The sequence below is a fragment of the Cannabis sativa genome, chromosome X (genome assembly GCF_029168945.1).
Source record: "Cannabis sativa cultivar Pink pepper isolate KNU-18-1 chromosome X, ASM2916894v1, whole genome shotgun sequence".
Classification (NCBI taxonomy): domain Eukaryota; kingdom Viridiplantae; phylum Streptophyta; class Magnoliopsida; order Rosales; family Cannabaceae; genus Cannabis; species Cannabis sativa.
The window spans coordinates 12,318,419-12,335,657 of record NC_083610.1 but is presented as its reverse complement, the minus strand read 5'-3'; the positions used below and the strand labels follow the sequence as shown (position 1 = coordinate 12,335,657).

The 17,239-nt window shown below is 32.4% G+C and overlaps 1 protein-coding gene across 1 annotated transcript; it reads left to right on the top strand.

Moving 5' to 3' along the window:
• LOC133032697 (vacuolar protein sorting-associated protein 51 homolog) lies at positions 1-10,692 on the top strand. Its single transcript, XM_061106850.1, has 21 exons — positions 1-438; positions 645-784; positions 944-998; positions 1,108-1,215; positions 1,671-1,769; positions 1,920-1,997; positions 2,530-2,607; positions 2,954-3,109; positions 6,480-6,580; positions 6,668-6,735; positions 7,194-7,267; positions 7,432-7,498; positions 8,097-8,212; positions 8,517-8,753; positions 8,864-8,980; positions 9,189-9,260; positions 9,363-9,413; positions 9,545-9,772; positions 9,855-10,031; positions 10,119-10,247; positions 10,336-10,692. Exons 1-20 carry the CDS (start codon positions 271-273, stop codon positions 10,236-10,238), a joined length of 2,310 nt encoding a protein of 769 aa, XP_060962833.1. The 5' UTR covers positions 1-270; the 3' UTR covers positions 10,239-10,247; positions 10,336-10,692.
• Positions 10,693-17,239: the final 6,547 nt, after the last annotated feature.

Genomic DNA, 17,239 nt, shown 5'->3' with positions numbered 1-17,239 from the left:
TGTGAATTGTTATTGGATCAATTTATATAAAACAAGCACAAATTTTCAATCACAAAGTATCCAAAAAAAAAAAAAAAACATAAATAATTCTCAAGAAGAGATTTGTTCCAAAAATAAAAAAATAAATTAAAACACTAGGAAGAGAGATCAACGGTCTCGCCGTTAATCCAAACGTCCCAACCAACCATCTTCTCTTTCTCTGTAAAAAGTTCCGGTACACTCTGCTCTGGTCTTCCAAAGTCCGAGATCGGAGATTGAACTAGTGCATCAATGGAGGTCGCCGATGTTCCCCTCGATGATAAGGCCAAGAGAATGAGGGATCTGCTTTCTAGCTTCTACGCTCCAGATCCTTCACTCCCCTCGTCTCCATCCAAGCAAGCCTCTCTCGACGCCATTAACACCAGTTCATTCGATCCCGATCAGTACATGAATCTCCTGGTACTCCCTTCTTCTCTATTTGCAACCTCACTTATGTTAAGTAATCTATTTGTAACCATTGATCAGTTGATGCTAGGGTTAGAGCTGAATCAAGAAATAAAATAGTATCTGAACTGAAACTATAGAATTTGGAGTATTTGTAACGAAAAGGTTTGCATTTGTGTTTTTGAATTTAGAATTTGGAGTCAAGTTTTTCAATTGTGCAGGTACAAAAATCGAATTTGGAAGGCCTTCTTCAAAGGCATGTTGAAATGGCAGCTGAGATAAAGAATCTTGATACTGACTTGCAAATGCTAGTTTATGAAAACTATAACAAGTTTATTAGTGCTACAGATACAATCAAAAGGTAATCTTTTGAAATCTATATATGACTTGTTTCATTGTGAAATATAACTTTTTTTTTTTGAGTTGGCTACTTAGAAATGTGCACGATGGAATGACTAGTGTCAGAGAAACTTTCATGTCTATTTTCATTAAAACCATGTTCTTTCCATAATTCCAACAGGATGAAAAGTAATATCGTGGGCATGGAAGTAAATATGGAACAGCTCCTTCATAAGGCATGTGAAGTGATATCTTGTAGTTTGATTTCTACTTTTTCTTTCGTTATATGAGGGGAAGATTAAGAAAATGAGGGCATAACAATGTTGGTCTCCAAAATCATTTCAGATAATGTCTGTGCAATCTAGGAGTGATGGTGTTAACACTTCTCTGTTTGAGAAGAGAGAGCACATAGAAAAACTTCATCGAACACGTAATCTTCTCCGTAAAGTCCAGGTATTTGAATATTAAATTCAAACCTTACTTAAGCTCTAATTTATAGTCATGAATAATTTGACATTTTTTTATTCATTTCACCCAAATAGAAATTCAAACTTGTCCCTTAGATCGCCTTTGCATTGTATCCTGGCCTAGTGGATTGACTTCTTGATTATCAGGCTAGGAATTGAGTATAACAAAACCCTCTTTCTCAAAGTTTTTTTTTTAAGGAATTGTCTTTATCTTTAAAAAATTAGGTGATGCATATTTTGGATACAAGAAAATCCTGATGTTTCATGCAATGTCATTTTCTACTGAGCAATTCATTGATACTTACTTCAAAATTTCAAGCTACATTGCTAAATTTACTACAGAGCCCTTTATTTTGTGATTCTGAGAATTGTATTTTATATGCCAATATTCTGTTTGACATTGTATGAGTTACAGAGATTTGTTGTCTGTGTTAAGAGCAGTTTATATACGATTTACCTGCTAGACTTGGAAAGTGTATCAAATCAGAGGCATATGCTGATGCAGTCAGATTCTATACTGGAGCGATGCCAATTTTTAAGGTTCTTTTTGTTTGATTGATGACCTTGCCCTTTCCAGTGTTGATTCAATCACTTTTATGTACTTTGAATGCAATTTTCTTGTAAGTTTGCTTTTGAAGTGGCTACTGTAGTACTTCAAAATGAAATTTGTCTTTGTACTTTCTCTTTTAGGTGTACGGAGACTCATCTTTCCAGGATTGTAAGCGAGCATCTGAAGAAGCAATAGCTGTAATTACAAAGAACCTGCAGGTATATATAATTCTATCTTTTACCATGTCTAGCCAAATCTCGGAAAAACTTTAGTTATTTATTTTGGACAAAATTTAACTCAAATTTTACTCTTTCTACTTGTATTCGAGTAGCAAGTACGATGAGAAAGAGTGTTCAAAAGCTGTACACCAAAGCCTGAACAAAAGAAAGGAAATAAAAATAGTAAAACTTTCCCTGATCAAGAACAGAGAAGTTTTTTTAAAGAAAAAAAATCTCGCAGCAGGAAAGGAACATTTTTAAATTCTTATCATTATGCAGCCTTAGAGCAACTTTTGGCCTTATATTATCCCACAGCCTCTCGACCTCACTTTCCTCGTCTTGAAAAATCTTTTATTTCCTTTCCAACCATAAAATCCACCACTCTATAGGATATTTTGACTTCTCCAAAGGGTGCATTTTTAGTTCCAAATGCTTTGCTGTCTTCTTTATTTTGGTTTGGTGCATGTGCGTGTATGCCAGAGGAGTGGGAGCCTAAAATTCTGCCTTATGATGTGCTGATTTCCTTTTTCAGGGGAAGCTATTCTCAGATTCTGAATCCATACAAGCAAGAGCTGAAGCTGCAGTGCTTCTTAAGCAGCTGGATTTCCCGGTTTGTACTGCATTTCACTTTAAATAATTTTTATTCACTATTAGAGTGAAGCGCTAAGCCCTTCATTTTTCTTCAATAATTTGTTGCCTGCTCACTTCAATTTGGCATAAAATTATACGTAACTGGAATAAGGAAATATAAAATAATTATATCCTCTTATAATTATTACTCAAATGTCTTATAGTTTACTTTTTGTAGTTTTTTATTTTTATCATATCAGATATCTTTCTCTTTTGTGGTTTGATTACATAAAAAGTCTGAAATTGGAAGAAGAAGTAATATCTATTGAGTATCATTTCTGATATATAACTGTGCATTTGATGACAGAAAACCCACATTTTGGCAGGTGGACAGCCTACAGGCAAAGTTACTTGAGAAGTTAGAACAATCCCTTGAGGACCTTCAACTGAATATGGAAGACATATCTTGTGCTTCAGTGGATTCCAGTGATCCTTCTGAACAAAGAAATATGTCCACGACACCTCCTATTACGGCACATGAAGTGAGTAGTAATAATTCTTACCTCTGGTTGTTTAAGTTTAAAATTGGATGCAAATGCAGAAAAATTAGCTGCTTGTGTTGCCATCTGGTAGATTTATTATTACTAGTTCCTTGTTAGTTTGAAGTACTACTTAAGTATACAGCCTTATTTCTCCTCTGGATAACTTTTAATCAAAATTATGTCTAAAAGATGGTTATTTAAGGTCTTTGAAGAGCCTTCAAGTAAACACTATAAAATTTCTGTTAGGATATAAAATAAATATAAACAGTTATATTTATGCCACAAAATATTATAAAAGTACCCCATTTCAAAATGTTTTCTTATTACATGTTTATGAAGTAAAATGGCCAAAAATATACTCTTTAAATCTTTAATTCTATTTATAAAATTTTAAGCTTACTGAGTGCACCCAATCCTATTTTAATTAAAATTATAAAACTTTTCCCCTTTAAATTGAGTATTTATAATCTTTTGAATATATATTATAACAACACAACAGTAAATTTTTCTTATCGAAAAGAAAATCATATAATATTTTAAGCTTATTGTATATTTAATTATTTTTTTATAAACTTATATTTGATATTCTATTAAACATTTTATGATTTTTTATTTAGTTATTTATTCTATTAGGCTTTATCGCCATTTCAATGAAATTCTCACTTACCTTTCAAAAAAATAAACACATAAATAAATTAATATGAGATACACAATTTTATTCTATTTTTATTTTTTGTAAAATGAGGTAAAACTAAAGACCTACTATAGAGTATAGACATCTTTTAAATTATGGAATATGGTGTTTTTAGTTTGCGGGGTATATATATAAGTTTATGGGGTGTAAATATAGCTTCCCTATAAATATTTGTCATGTACTATATTTAGGACTTCCATTTTTCACTTCACTAGAATTGCATTTGATAAATTCTGTTCAACTATTGTTTTTTGACCTTCATATTAGAGCATTTTCAATAGAGATGCAAATAAGTTATGTAAAGCTAAATATAGCTCACCTAGCAAAAAAATATTCCAATAGTGCGCCAAAATTGATTTAAATTTGGCACATAGAAAATAATGTGTTAAATTGCATTTTTTTTAATAAAGAGAAAAGATCCTCTTGTCTTAGACAGGACCTTCCCCGCTATATATTAAAAAGCCTTACTTGTAGCGGAGGAAAACTATGGTTACAATTCAAAGCAAAGCAAAAAGTCCTAAGACAAATTTCACTCTCCAATACTGCCCAAGAAAAGGACTAAAAAAACTAATCGAAGCCACATACTGCCTTTACAAAATTGTTTTCCATTCTCTACATAAATCTAGAAAGACAGGTCCTCAAAATGTTTGGTTCTAAAGACCCAAGTAGCAGTCCAAAACTTGACTTTCTCCCACACAATCTGCTTCTGGTTTAGCAGCCCCTTCAAAAATTCTGGCATTTCTTTCCGGCCAGCCCAAATTGTTGCTAAGATCACTGTTTGCCATAGCTTTGTTCTACGTTTACTACCAATTAATTTGGAAGCTATCATTTGTGATACGGACCTTGGCATAACCTAAGCCTCACTTGTGGCGGAGGAAAACAATGATCACTGTTTGCCATAGCTTTATTAAATTGCATTACTATAAGAGCACCTCCAATGGAGTGCTAAAAGTGTGGTGCATATGCATATTTTAGCCCATCTTCATAAAAGTGAACTCTAATAGTAGTGTATAAAGTGGTCCAAATTTAGTACAAAATATAGCATGAGCCAAATTTTACACTACAATGAATCACTTTTTTATTTATTCTTTTTCACGTATTAATATAATTAATAACTTTTTACATTTTATTTATATATTTAGTAGAGTTATCAATAAAAATTTAATGTTTTTATTGATTTTTTTACACATTTCTATCAAAAAAGGTTAATTTTACCCCTAATGCATTGGAACACTATTGTAAAATTTGCGACAAATATAAGACCATCTACAATGTAAGATGTAAATATTGTGTTTAATTTGTCACAAAAAAAAATAAGCAAATGCTATATTTGCTACAACATTTGCTATTGTGCTCCAATGCACAATAGCATTTTATGTTGCAAATCATGACAAAAAGTAAAATATCATTGATGATCATCAATTAATTAAATATTTAAAAAATAACTAATGTCAATATTGTAATTAAAAAAAAATTATTAAAGCTTATTAATGATCAATGACAAAACTGTAATTGAAAAAGTTGCATTTATTGTGTGCTAAATTTGGCACATGCTATATCTTGTGCCAAATTTAGCACAACTTTTAGCATGGATCAAATTTAGCACACCTTTGGAGAGCTAATTTTCTCATATTTTGAGCCAAATTTAACTCAATATATACACCATCTGTTGGAGATGATCTATGCACTACTTTTTTTGTTTACATTTATGTCCTTTTGATTTTTTTATTATTATATTTAAGTATAGTATTATATTATAAACCTTTTACATTAATAAAAGGATAAATAGTGACATAGTATCTAAAATTTTGAGTTTGTTAGTGGCATAAACCCAATGATTTTTTTAGCGGCATAAGTTCACAATGTTAGTAAAAGTGTAATTTTCCTCAAGTTTTGTCAGTACAGATACTCAGTTAATGTCTTAAACAACACACATGTCAGGCTCAGATTCTAAATCACTAAGTTTGGACGGAAAGATGTAGTATGTGTTATGTCCAAATCTTCTTTTAATAAAACAAAACGAAATCTCTATTAACGAAACTAAATAAAAATTACAATTTTACAAATATTGTGTATTTACCTCGATAAAAAAAAAAATTGGGTTTACGCCAGTTATAAAAACAAAACTTGGGGTACTTATAATAAAATTAAGGATAATTTTTTTTATTTATATATTTTTGACAAAAGCATTAACTAATATTAAATTTTGCATCAAGTTTTACAATTATCCATTGGAGTACAATATTAAAAATTGATTCAAATATTTTATTAAGTTATTTTTTTTTTGCCAAATATAGCACAATTCTTACCTCTTCCAATGAAGATGGTCTTAGAGTGATTAGGTTATACAAAGAAGATAGTGAATAAAGCCACCTTTCTATTTGATTTTATTTATTTTATATTTCAACATCCTTCCATGGAATTTTTATTTCTTGGCCTGCATAAGTGTAGTCCAATGTTAAAACTTAATTTGGCAACTGTATTTGTTAGCTAGTTTTATCTAGGACCGGGAAGCTAATTTACCCTTCAAAACTGAGGCTCTTTCTCCGACTAGCATCTGGCATGCAACTGATTTATGCTTATGCACTTTATTAGTTTATATTTTTGAATCTTTACTTGTCTCCCCTAGCAGCTGTTTTGTGTAGTTGTGTGACTGACATCTAAACTTCTCTGTAGGCTTCTGTTCGTGAGTTTGCAGAGGCTATCCGTGCATATAGAGTAATATTTCCTGATTCAGATGACCAGCTTACTAAACTTGCAAAACACTTGGTTACCAAGTAAGAAATCAATTTATTATGAGATATTTTTTAAAAGATTTGAAGCATTTTCCTGATGCAATGTAATTTGTGTTTGTTATATTTTAGGCATCTTCAAACCACTGAGCAATATGTGAGGAATCGGATTGGTTCAGCAGATCTGTTACGTGTTCTTCGTAAGTACTATGAATATTTGAAAACCTCTGTCCCTTCTTTTCGTCCCCCTTTATAATTTTAGGATAATAATTCAACCAATTGATGAACTCTTCATTAGTCTATTTACTTTGTAAAATATGCTTAAGCGAATTCCTATTGGATTTGTGTACTGGGAACTAGTATTATAATCCTCATCATGGAATGTTGTAGTTTTTCTACACTAGACCGCATACTTGTATTTTTCTTTGAGGTAATTTTAGGGACTTTGGCTTGCTTATTGTCCTCTTTGAGACTTCTAGAGGGCATCTTTACTTTCCCAAATAACAAATTATTAATTGCTAGGTTTATTCATCATGTCTGATAATTTCTTCCTAGCTCTTCCCAAGTTTTCTGCTGTTCGGAAGTTTTCTTCTTTGTTGGTTGCCCATCATTTGCAACCTAAAAGTGATCATCATGCTTAATAAAATGCCATCTGCAGGAATTATATGGACAGATGTTCTTTTGATGGATGATGTGATTCACGAGGCTGTTATGGGGGATTACTGTCTGGAGGTTTTATTCTGAATTTCTCTCATTATGTCTTATTTACCCTTTGTTTAAAGCTAACTTCAGATGTATTTTCTTGGCTGCTGAAAATCTTCTTGGTAAAATAGAAACTAATCTATTACTTTTAGGACAGGTTGAAAGTTTCAGACTAACCATATACATATTTGCAGACTGCTCGGGTGGTTGTTAAAGAGTACATTGCAAATACATTTTCTCATCTTCTACATGATATCTCAGGTCAGGATATTAAAAAGTTCCTTCTATAGTTAAATCCAATGTATTTAAAACCCATTTGTTTTCAGTTTTTGTTCGATCCTTGATATCTTTTATTAAGAATTTCTGCCTTGTCAGTCTTCATTTGCTTTTTGTGTCTATATTGTTACTTAAAACCCAAATATTTGAAAAGAACATGAATTGTGCAAATTATAAGTGGAAGGGAAAGAACAGAAGGATTTCTAGCAGCTTCTTATTATGGTATAACTTTATAAAGTTGGAAGTTTTACACAATCACCTGATATAGATAGCAGGAATTATCTTTTGTCGAACTTTCAATCTTGATAATCAAGGATAGAATAGTTTTAGTGGCTTCATAGTTCATAATGGAATAAGACTACTTTATTATGTTGGATATGTAGACAATCACCTGATTTAGATAGAAAGGATTTAATTGTTGAATATTCATTCTTAACAATCAAGTATTAAGTAAAGAAGAGTAAAAATAAATCAATGTGTGCTGAAATATTCTGTTGCTGCATCTTATCTGGAGACTTAAGGTTCTAAGTTTAATTTATTTGAACGGGCATCAAGTCTAACTTTAATCTGTACAATATGGCAGATACCCTCACTAAATCCCGTATTGACCAAAAAGATGGATTAGAAAAGGATTCATTGCAAGTTGCTTTGGAGGCCAGCAAGAAAAAAGTGCTTCAAGGCAGTATGGATGTCTTACTGGTAATTTATAAAATACCTTGGATGCAATAGTTGATCTATATAAGTATGTTGGATTCTTTTAGCATTCTGGATCATGGGTGTAAATAAGTGACCAATTAGTGTACATATTATATTTTTTGTTTCCAACTTGTAAAATAGATTTCTTCTGTAAGTATGTTTTCTTTTCTTTTGTTTTCTGTTCTCATGTGTGTATCTAATAGGATTGTTTAGATATTTTTACGCTAAGTGTACGTGCATGCTGTGCTGTGTATTTAATAATTCTGCACTTTCTAGCTTACCTGTATTTCACACCCAATTATTTCAGGACTTCCGCCAACTTCTAGATGACGAGTTAGAGCTACTAGTTAAACTGAAGGACTGGATTGTTGATTGGGTACAGGAAGGATTTCAAGATTTCTTTAGGAAACTTGATGATCGCTTCCTCTTGCTTTCAGGGAGAAACAATTCATCTAATCACGATCAAGTCTTGGCTGGTCTTGTACTAGTGCTGGCTCAGCTTTCTCTGTTCATTGAACAAACTGCCATTCCAAGAATCACTGAGGCAAGGAGATATGGCCAAGAATTCTATGTTCAGTTTTAGAAAATATCAATTTTTAGTTAATTTTATCTCATTCTTCTGGTTCCTGTGGTGGTGTTTGATCTAATTTTCAGGAAATAGCTGCTTCCTTTTCTGGAGGTGGTATTAGAGGCTCCGAATATGGACCTGCCTTTGTTCCAGGAGAAATTTGCAGAATGTTTCGTTCAACTGGTGAAAAGTTTTTGCACCTTGTATGAGTTATATGCTTTGATATATTCAGCCTTTTGAGATTATTCCAATCAATAGGTGGCTTAGTAGGATCTCTTCTATTGTTATTGGCCTGCATGTTGCTTTTAGAAAAGTAGTTGATGTTTCTTTGAGCATTTTGAATGTAGTCTTAATTTGTTCAAAAAGTCGGAGTTTAAATGGTCATTTGACTTAATGCTAATATCTTTTCAGTATATAAAGATGAGAACTCAGAGGGTATCAGTACTCTTGAAGAAGAGATTTAATACACCAAATTGGATCAAGGTTAGGTTACTCTTGAGGCATTTTGCCTATGGACTTGAAAGAAAGTAACCAGCATGCAGTAATTTAACTCTGATTTTTCTATTATCTTTGCATCTTTAACAGCACAAGGAGCCCAGAGAAGTTCATATGTTTGTTGATTTATTTCTCCACGAGGTTAGTAGATCTTCACTTTCCTTTTTAGACTAGTAGTCAAGCATGGCTGATCTTTACATTTCCATTTTCAAGTGTTGTATAGCATGTTTTGCACGACAGTTTATGTGTTCTCCTCTTTGTTACCACGCTAGTTGGAAGCTATAAGAAATGAAGTAAAGCAGATTTTACCTGAAGGACTTCGTAAGCATCGTCGGACTGACAGCAATGGAAGCACAAACTCATCTCGGAGCAATCCATTGCGAGAGGAAAAATTAAGCCGGTCAAATACCCAAAGGGCTAGGAGTCAGCTTCTTGAGACGCATCTCGCAAAACTATTCAAACAAAAAGTTGAAATTTTCACAAAAGTTGAATTCAATCAGGTAATTTTGTTCTGTCCATATCTATGTAATCAACAATTTTGTGAAATGGTTTGGGAAGCCTAAAATTGCCTTCAAATTGCAGGAGTCAGTTGTATCAATGATTGTAAAACTGGGCCTCAAGAGTCTGCAAGAATTTGTACGCCTGCAAACCTTCAATCGAAGTGGATTCCAGCAAATTCAATTGGATATTCAGTTCCTAAGGAATCCTTCAAAGGAAATCGTTGAAGATGAAGCTGCCATCGACTTTTTACTCGATGAGGTAAAATAGAAAAATACTCCTACTTGAGAAATACTGCACAGGAAATCTGCAACTAGAATACTATTACTAAGTTGTCACATTGAGCAGGTAATTGTGGCTGCGGCAGAACGTTGTCTTGACCCAATACCCTTAGAACCCCCCATCTTGGACAAACTCATACAAGCAAAACTGGCAAAAACTAGAGAGCAGAATCCAACCTCTCAATAAAATGTGAAGGTGAGGCATTGTTTTGTTTTTATTTTTCTCTTGTTTTCTGTGATTGGTATTATTTTGTTTCTGAGATACTGGCTTCCCTTTTGTTCAGTTTTGATGCTGTTTGAAAGAAATCATTAGTCCACTCCACTATGTGACAATGAGATTTTTCTAATTTGAGGCATCAGCAGTGTGAGCTCTCAGCTAGGAGTCTTTCATCTGTAGACTGATGACCATAATTTTGTGGAGTTTCTTAATCTCATCAGATTTTACTCTATTTCGAGCTCTATTGGTCGAATGATTTGTTGTGGTTACAAATGTCTGCTATACTTGTGGACTTATAGCTTGTAAAACAGTGCCCAGAATTTTAACTGATTTATGTGAAGAAGTTGATTTGATTACATTGATCTATTAAATAATCAGGCTATATGAAAGTGATGTTGCCAGTGCAGCGTTGAATTGCTTCTAATTTCCCAACCCTTCCCAAAACAAAGTTTATAGTAGTGTAATTCTTACACTCCATAACACTAAAAAAAAAGTATATTCTCTATTTTTAATTTTTTTTTTTTTTATAAATTTATCTCATCTTTATGTATATCAAACATTAAAGTTGATCTTTTAATAATATTCTTTTATTATTAAAATAGCTATTACTGTTCCACCAAAATATATTTTATTACTTTATACCTACCGACAAAACACTGTGATGCACCAAAATTGGGGGATCAGTTTAGCCAACAAGAGTAGACTAGTGAGATTAATATCGATTTTGGATTAGAATGACTTCCATTATTTAGGAAAACATTATTTTTAAAAGGCGAAGTATTTTGACATGTACTAAATTATGCTCCATGAACTTTTAAGGTTATTGAAAATGCCCCCTGAACTATTGAGATTGTTGGATTTAAGGACTTTTGTCTAATTTTATTCAATTTTACTATTTCAATGATTGTTTATGTACTAAACCATGTTTCCCAAACTTTGATACCTATCAAATCATGCCCTTCGAACTTTGACATGCACTAAATTATGCTCCCTGAACTTTTATCTATGTTAGACTTTTTTACTAAAATTAGAAAAAAGTCCTTAAATCCAACAATCTCAATAGTTCAGGGGGCATTTTTAATGATTTTAAAAGTTCAGGGGGCATGATTTGGTACATGTCAAAGTTCAGGAGGCAAAAATCCTAATTAGCCTTTTTAAAACTTTAATATCAACATTTTGCAAAAATATGTGTATTTAACTCGTTCTTTTTAACATTTTTTTGACTTAAAAAGTAGAGATATTCAACGTTTTCCTGTAAAACTTTACAACTTGTTACTAATATTATAAGTAGGAAATTATAAACATGTAACTTTGAAATTTCACAAGGTGTACTATCGAAGTTATCCCAAGCGGAGTGGTTCCAAACCAGGAAGACACCACTTGACGGGGGTTTTGGAAGGCCAATCACGTATTTGGAATCATTTGAAGTGTTTATAATAGATATTAGTGGAAACTAGTACGGTTGGAGAGATCATGTTATGATACAGAACTTGTTGGTGAACGTAGACGTTGTTACATTTAAAAAAAAAAATAGATTTGGTAATAAACATAAAAGTTGTAAATCTTGTTCTTAGTTCCAAAACATCTTGAATTGTCCGAATTAGGGCAATATTGAGCAAGTTATGCTCAAAATACAGATAGAATACATGACAGGAAAATCCTAAAATGTCACCATCTCGCCCAAAGAGTCACCACCTCATCCAAGGGTGTCCCATCTTGCCCAAGAGTGTCATATCTCACCTAAAGTGGCCGCCACACACCCAAGAGGTCACCTCTTCATTTCACTTCTCCTCACCATCACCTCGCCACTTCACTAAATGCGAGACAAGATCTCGCCTAAACCTCAACCCACTTCTTTCTCTCTTCCTCGTCTCATCTAGTCAAAACTATATAACTCCCAAGGATAAATGTCAAGCCTCGACTCGCTATGGCTTTCCCTAGCCTCATGGCCTAAACAATTAGTAAATATAAGTGTTGAAAATGTATAAGGGAAAGTAGGACTAAAGAAGACAAAAAGCATGACCTTTCCACATCCCATGACTTAAACACTTAGTAAATATTCTCTAAGTGTTGAAAAGGCATAAGGGAAGGTAGTGTTGGGAATATTTTAATAGAATCTAGATTTACTAACAAGTATGTTTCATTAACATCCTAAATATGAATATCTCTAATACGATAAAATTAAACACATAAGAGTTTAGAAAGCCTTACATTGATTGCAGTAGAATATTATGACTCCTTCCGCTCGATCTGTAACCTTTGTTCCTTTCTGTCGCAGAGTAATAACAAGATCTAAGCTTGGATCTCTTTCTCTCCTTCGGGTTGGTTACCACCGTCCTCCGCAGTGATTGAGTACTTGACTTGCTATGTGTGGGCATGACACTCTATCACTATGGGTTGATTATGAAGAACAATGAGGGAGGTTCGAAATTCTATAGAAGGTGTCTCTCATCTACTAGTTGTTAGGCAAAGTTAGAAACTAGATTTGGTAGGTTGAAGGTGTTGGATGAGAATGAGAGCATCGTGTTCCTTTTATAGTATTTCAACTAGGGCTTAGGATTGAATTATATGGATTAAAAAAGAATAAAATATTAGGTAAAAATTGCACATAGTGGTCGGCCACTAAAGGGCCTTTTACTAGTTACAATTTTGCCACTTTATTTCAACCACTTATTATTCTTTCAATAATACCATATTTTCTAATTTCAATCTTGTAAACGTCAAAACTATTTATTTAATAATTATAATTAATTATCAAATAAAATTTCTATTTATATTAATTATTAATTAGACCATACAAAGTCTCTTAATTAATAAATAGACCCTAAAACCTCTTTTCTTCACAATTAAGCCATTGCTTAGTGAAAATTCATAAATAAGACATAGTCTAATTTTAGAATTCTAATTGATTATTAAAACTAATTAACTGAGTCTGCAAGCAGTATTATCTAAACTAGTGGGTGAACCATGAGCATATATAACCGAGCTTCCAATAAGTAGATCTATAATTTACCAAGTAAATTTCCTAACTTATTAATTCCTCCTTGCGCTACTATAGATTCGGAATTGTACTCAATTATATAGAATGCTTTATATATACCAAGATATAGATACGTTATGATTATCCATTATTACAATCCTAATAGTCAAAGATCCTCTATAGATGACCTACATCGAATAGGGACAAATTTATCGTTCTACCCTTCAATGTATTTTATCCTTAAAATACTTAGCTACCTATAAATTGATATTTCAGTAAACTAATGTAATTACTGAAATGAGATCCCAATCATTTATCTCTATTGGGCCAAGCTCGAAGGAAATCATCATTTCACTTCTAAAAACTTATAGAAGTTGTAAATTCCATATCTATGATTAGCGCTCCCACTCAATCGAACTACCATGTCCTTAATCTGTATGTCACGAGAAGATCTAATTGGTCGACCTTAACGAAAAAATTGAAGAACATAAACAATACAATTAAGATTGAACCTAACCATATCATAATTAAGATCTATAGATCTAAGATCAACCAGTGATATTGACTTAGAAAAATATAACGGTAAGTTTATGATATCTTATCCAAGATCAATATCGGTCCGATCCAATGTATACTCTATACATCCAATACTAGTATACTTTACCAATGGCCTGAAAATGACATAACACTTATTCATGGTGTAAGTATACATTATCGCTGATTATCATGTCAGTCTAAATTCAATGTACTGACAAATTATGGGACTTAAACTTTTAAACACGTAATCATGATGATATTCCACTGTGATGACGACACTATAATCATGAATAAATATATATGTTCTAAACTTAATAGAATTTATACATTAAATATATAATCATGAAATAAATCATGTGAACCATGCATCATAAAATGATTTCTGATCTTTTATTAATTAGTAAATCTGATTATATTAAAATGGGTTTTATTTAAGGCAGAAAATCCAACAAACTCCCACTTGCACTAATATAAAACTAGAAGTGAATTTCAATTAATCTCAACACCTTGATATCTAGATCAAGTGTAGTATGTAGTATTTTCTCTGTAATAGGATTTGACGGGTTGTATTCAATACAAACTTTCTCCACCATTTCATATCCTTAATCACAAAATCCTTGATATTGTGAAATTCTTCTCTATATGTCTACTCCTCTAGGGATACTGGATTATTTACTTTTGGAAACTACTTTTGTGTTAGTCAGGAAGTAACACTAGTAGTTAATTCATTATTGGTACAATGCCAAAAACTGTATAGAACTTTCCATAGGCTGAATAAGTATCTTTCCTGCAACTTTAACATTCAGTCTCACTGGTAGATTAGAGATTCCAGATCAGTTTTTATACTTACTAAAAATCACTGCTTCACCCCCAGAGTAATCACCATTTCATCAGTAGACTTTCTAGCATCAACGCAAGTCTAGAAACCTAATTTTGTGTAGTCTAAGAGTATTAAAATACCACCCTTATCAACTAACATATAGTTCCTCTTGTTGACCTTAAGATTCACTTGATCGTCTTCCAATGTTCCTTTCTTATGTTAATATGATATATACTCATTACTCCTAATCAACAACATTTTTCTAGACTAATGCATTGCAAAGTATACCTGAGACCTCTCACTGTTGATCCTTAAGAAATTCCTTTCATGACTTTTATCTTTTCTGAAATAGTTAAAACTTTTCTCTAGATAAAAAAAATCTACGTCGAAGAGTCAAAAGACTTCCTGTAGAATTAGCCATAAGAAAAATACTCCAGCATCTTACTAAAGTAAGTTGCTTGCACTAAAGTAAGTAAATTACCAGGTATACCACAAGCCACAGATTTAGATAATCTCAAACCTATAATACTAGGATCAAGAAGTTTTGTTAAGTCCATTGAATATACTTATTTTCAAAAATTTCCTTTCTTGTCCTTGTAATAGAAAACCTTTGGTTACTCCATATGAATGGTTTCAACCATAGTTCTCTTGGCTTTTCTTCTTAGTTCCTTATTCTGACTATCCATTACTTGTTTAAACTAACAATGGATTTTTATCACAAGTGTCTCCCAAGTCATAACATGGTGAGTTCCTTGAAACCCTCCCACTATGATAAGGTACCGTGACTTTTGTCTAAGAACACTAATGGTATTGTCCTCATCAGTTGTATCAAGACAACAGAGGCAGTAGGTGTTGGAAATATTTTACCAGGATCTAGATTTACTACCAAGTATGTTTGATTAACATCCTAATATGAATTCTAAAACAATGAAAATAAACACATAAGAGTTTAAGAAAACCTTACATTGGGTGCAGCGGAATATAATGACTCCTTCCATTTAGATCTCTAGCCCTTGATTCCTTTATGTAGCAGAGCATTATGAAGATCTGAATCTGGGTCTCTTTTTCTCCTTCTTTAATGTTGATTTTCCATAGTCTTACATACTATGATTGAGGTACCACTTGATGTGTGTGGGCACTACTCTATCACGCAAAGGAATTTCGAAAAACAGAAAAGAAAGAGAGGGGAAGTGGCGGCTTCAGAGTGTTTGAGTGAAAGAAAATAATACAGTAATGTGTGTGTCAAACCTGAAGCCTTTACCTTCTATTTATTGAACACCACATAGGGATAAGGTTGAATCACTTGGCATTTAAAAATGAAAAATAAAATGAGAAATATGATGCAAAGTGGCCAGCCATGGAATAAGGAAACAAGCCTCTCACTTTTGCAACTTTCCTATTTTATCATTCCTAATTTTCCATTCTCCAAAATTGCCAATTTTCTCATTCAACCACATAAATGTAAAATCTAATTATTTAATAACTATAATTAATTATTAAATAATATATTGTCATTTATTTTATTTATTAATAAAAACTAATCAAAGTTTCCCAATTAATAAATATACCCTTTAAACTCTCTATTTACTGTTTTACCCTTGCTTAGTGAAAATTCATAAAGTAGACATAGTCTAACTTTTAGAATTATAATTGATTAATTAAAATCAATAACTGAGTCTTACAAGCAGTATGGTCTCAACTACTATGGGGACCATGGGTCTATATAACCGAGCTTCCAATAAGTTGAACCGAATTTACCAAGTAAATTCCCTAACTTATTAATTCCTTATTGAATGCACTCTTAGAACTTGGAATTGCACTCTCAGTCATATAGAACGCTCTATATGTTCCATGATATAGACACATCATTAGTTATCCATTGTTATAATCCTAATGTGATCAATGACCATCTAATAGATGATCTACATTGAAAAGGCACTAAGTTACCGTTACACTTTCAATGTATTTTATCCTTAAAACACTTAGCTCCGTATAAATGATATTTCAGCAAAGTGAAATGAGATCTCCACCATTTATCTCTGTTTAGCCAAGCTCGAAGGATATCATCGTTTCACTTTTAAATTCCTATAGAAGTTATAGATTCCATATTTATGGTAGAGCTCCCACTCAATTATACTATCATGTTCTCAAAATGTACGTATCACTCTGACCCAAAAGTAGGCTTAACTAACAAATCAAAGAACATGTATAGTACTCTTGAGATCGAACCTAACCATATCAGGATTAAGATCATTTGATCTAGGATCAACATGTGATATTGAATTGAATAGATATTACGGTAAATTTTAATATATCTAATCAAAGTTCAATATCGGTCCCTTCCGATGTATATTCCATACATCCGATACTGGTAAACTTTGTCAATGTCCTGGAAAGGACATAACACTTTTTCCAAGGTGTAAGAATACCTATCGCTGATTATCATGCCAGTCTAAATCCAGTGAATTGACAAATCAGGGAATAAACTTTCGAACATATAATTAAGATTATATTACACTGTGCTGACAACACTATAATCTTTAACAAATTCATATGTTCTGGACTTAAATAGAATTCATACATTACATATATAATCATGAAATAAATCATGTGAACCATGCAACATAAAATGTT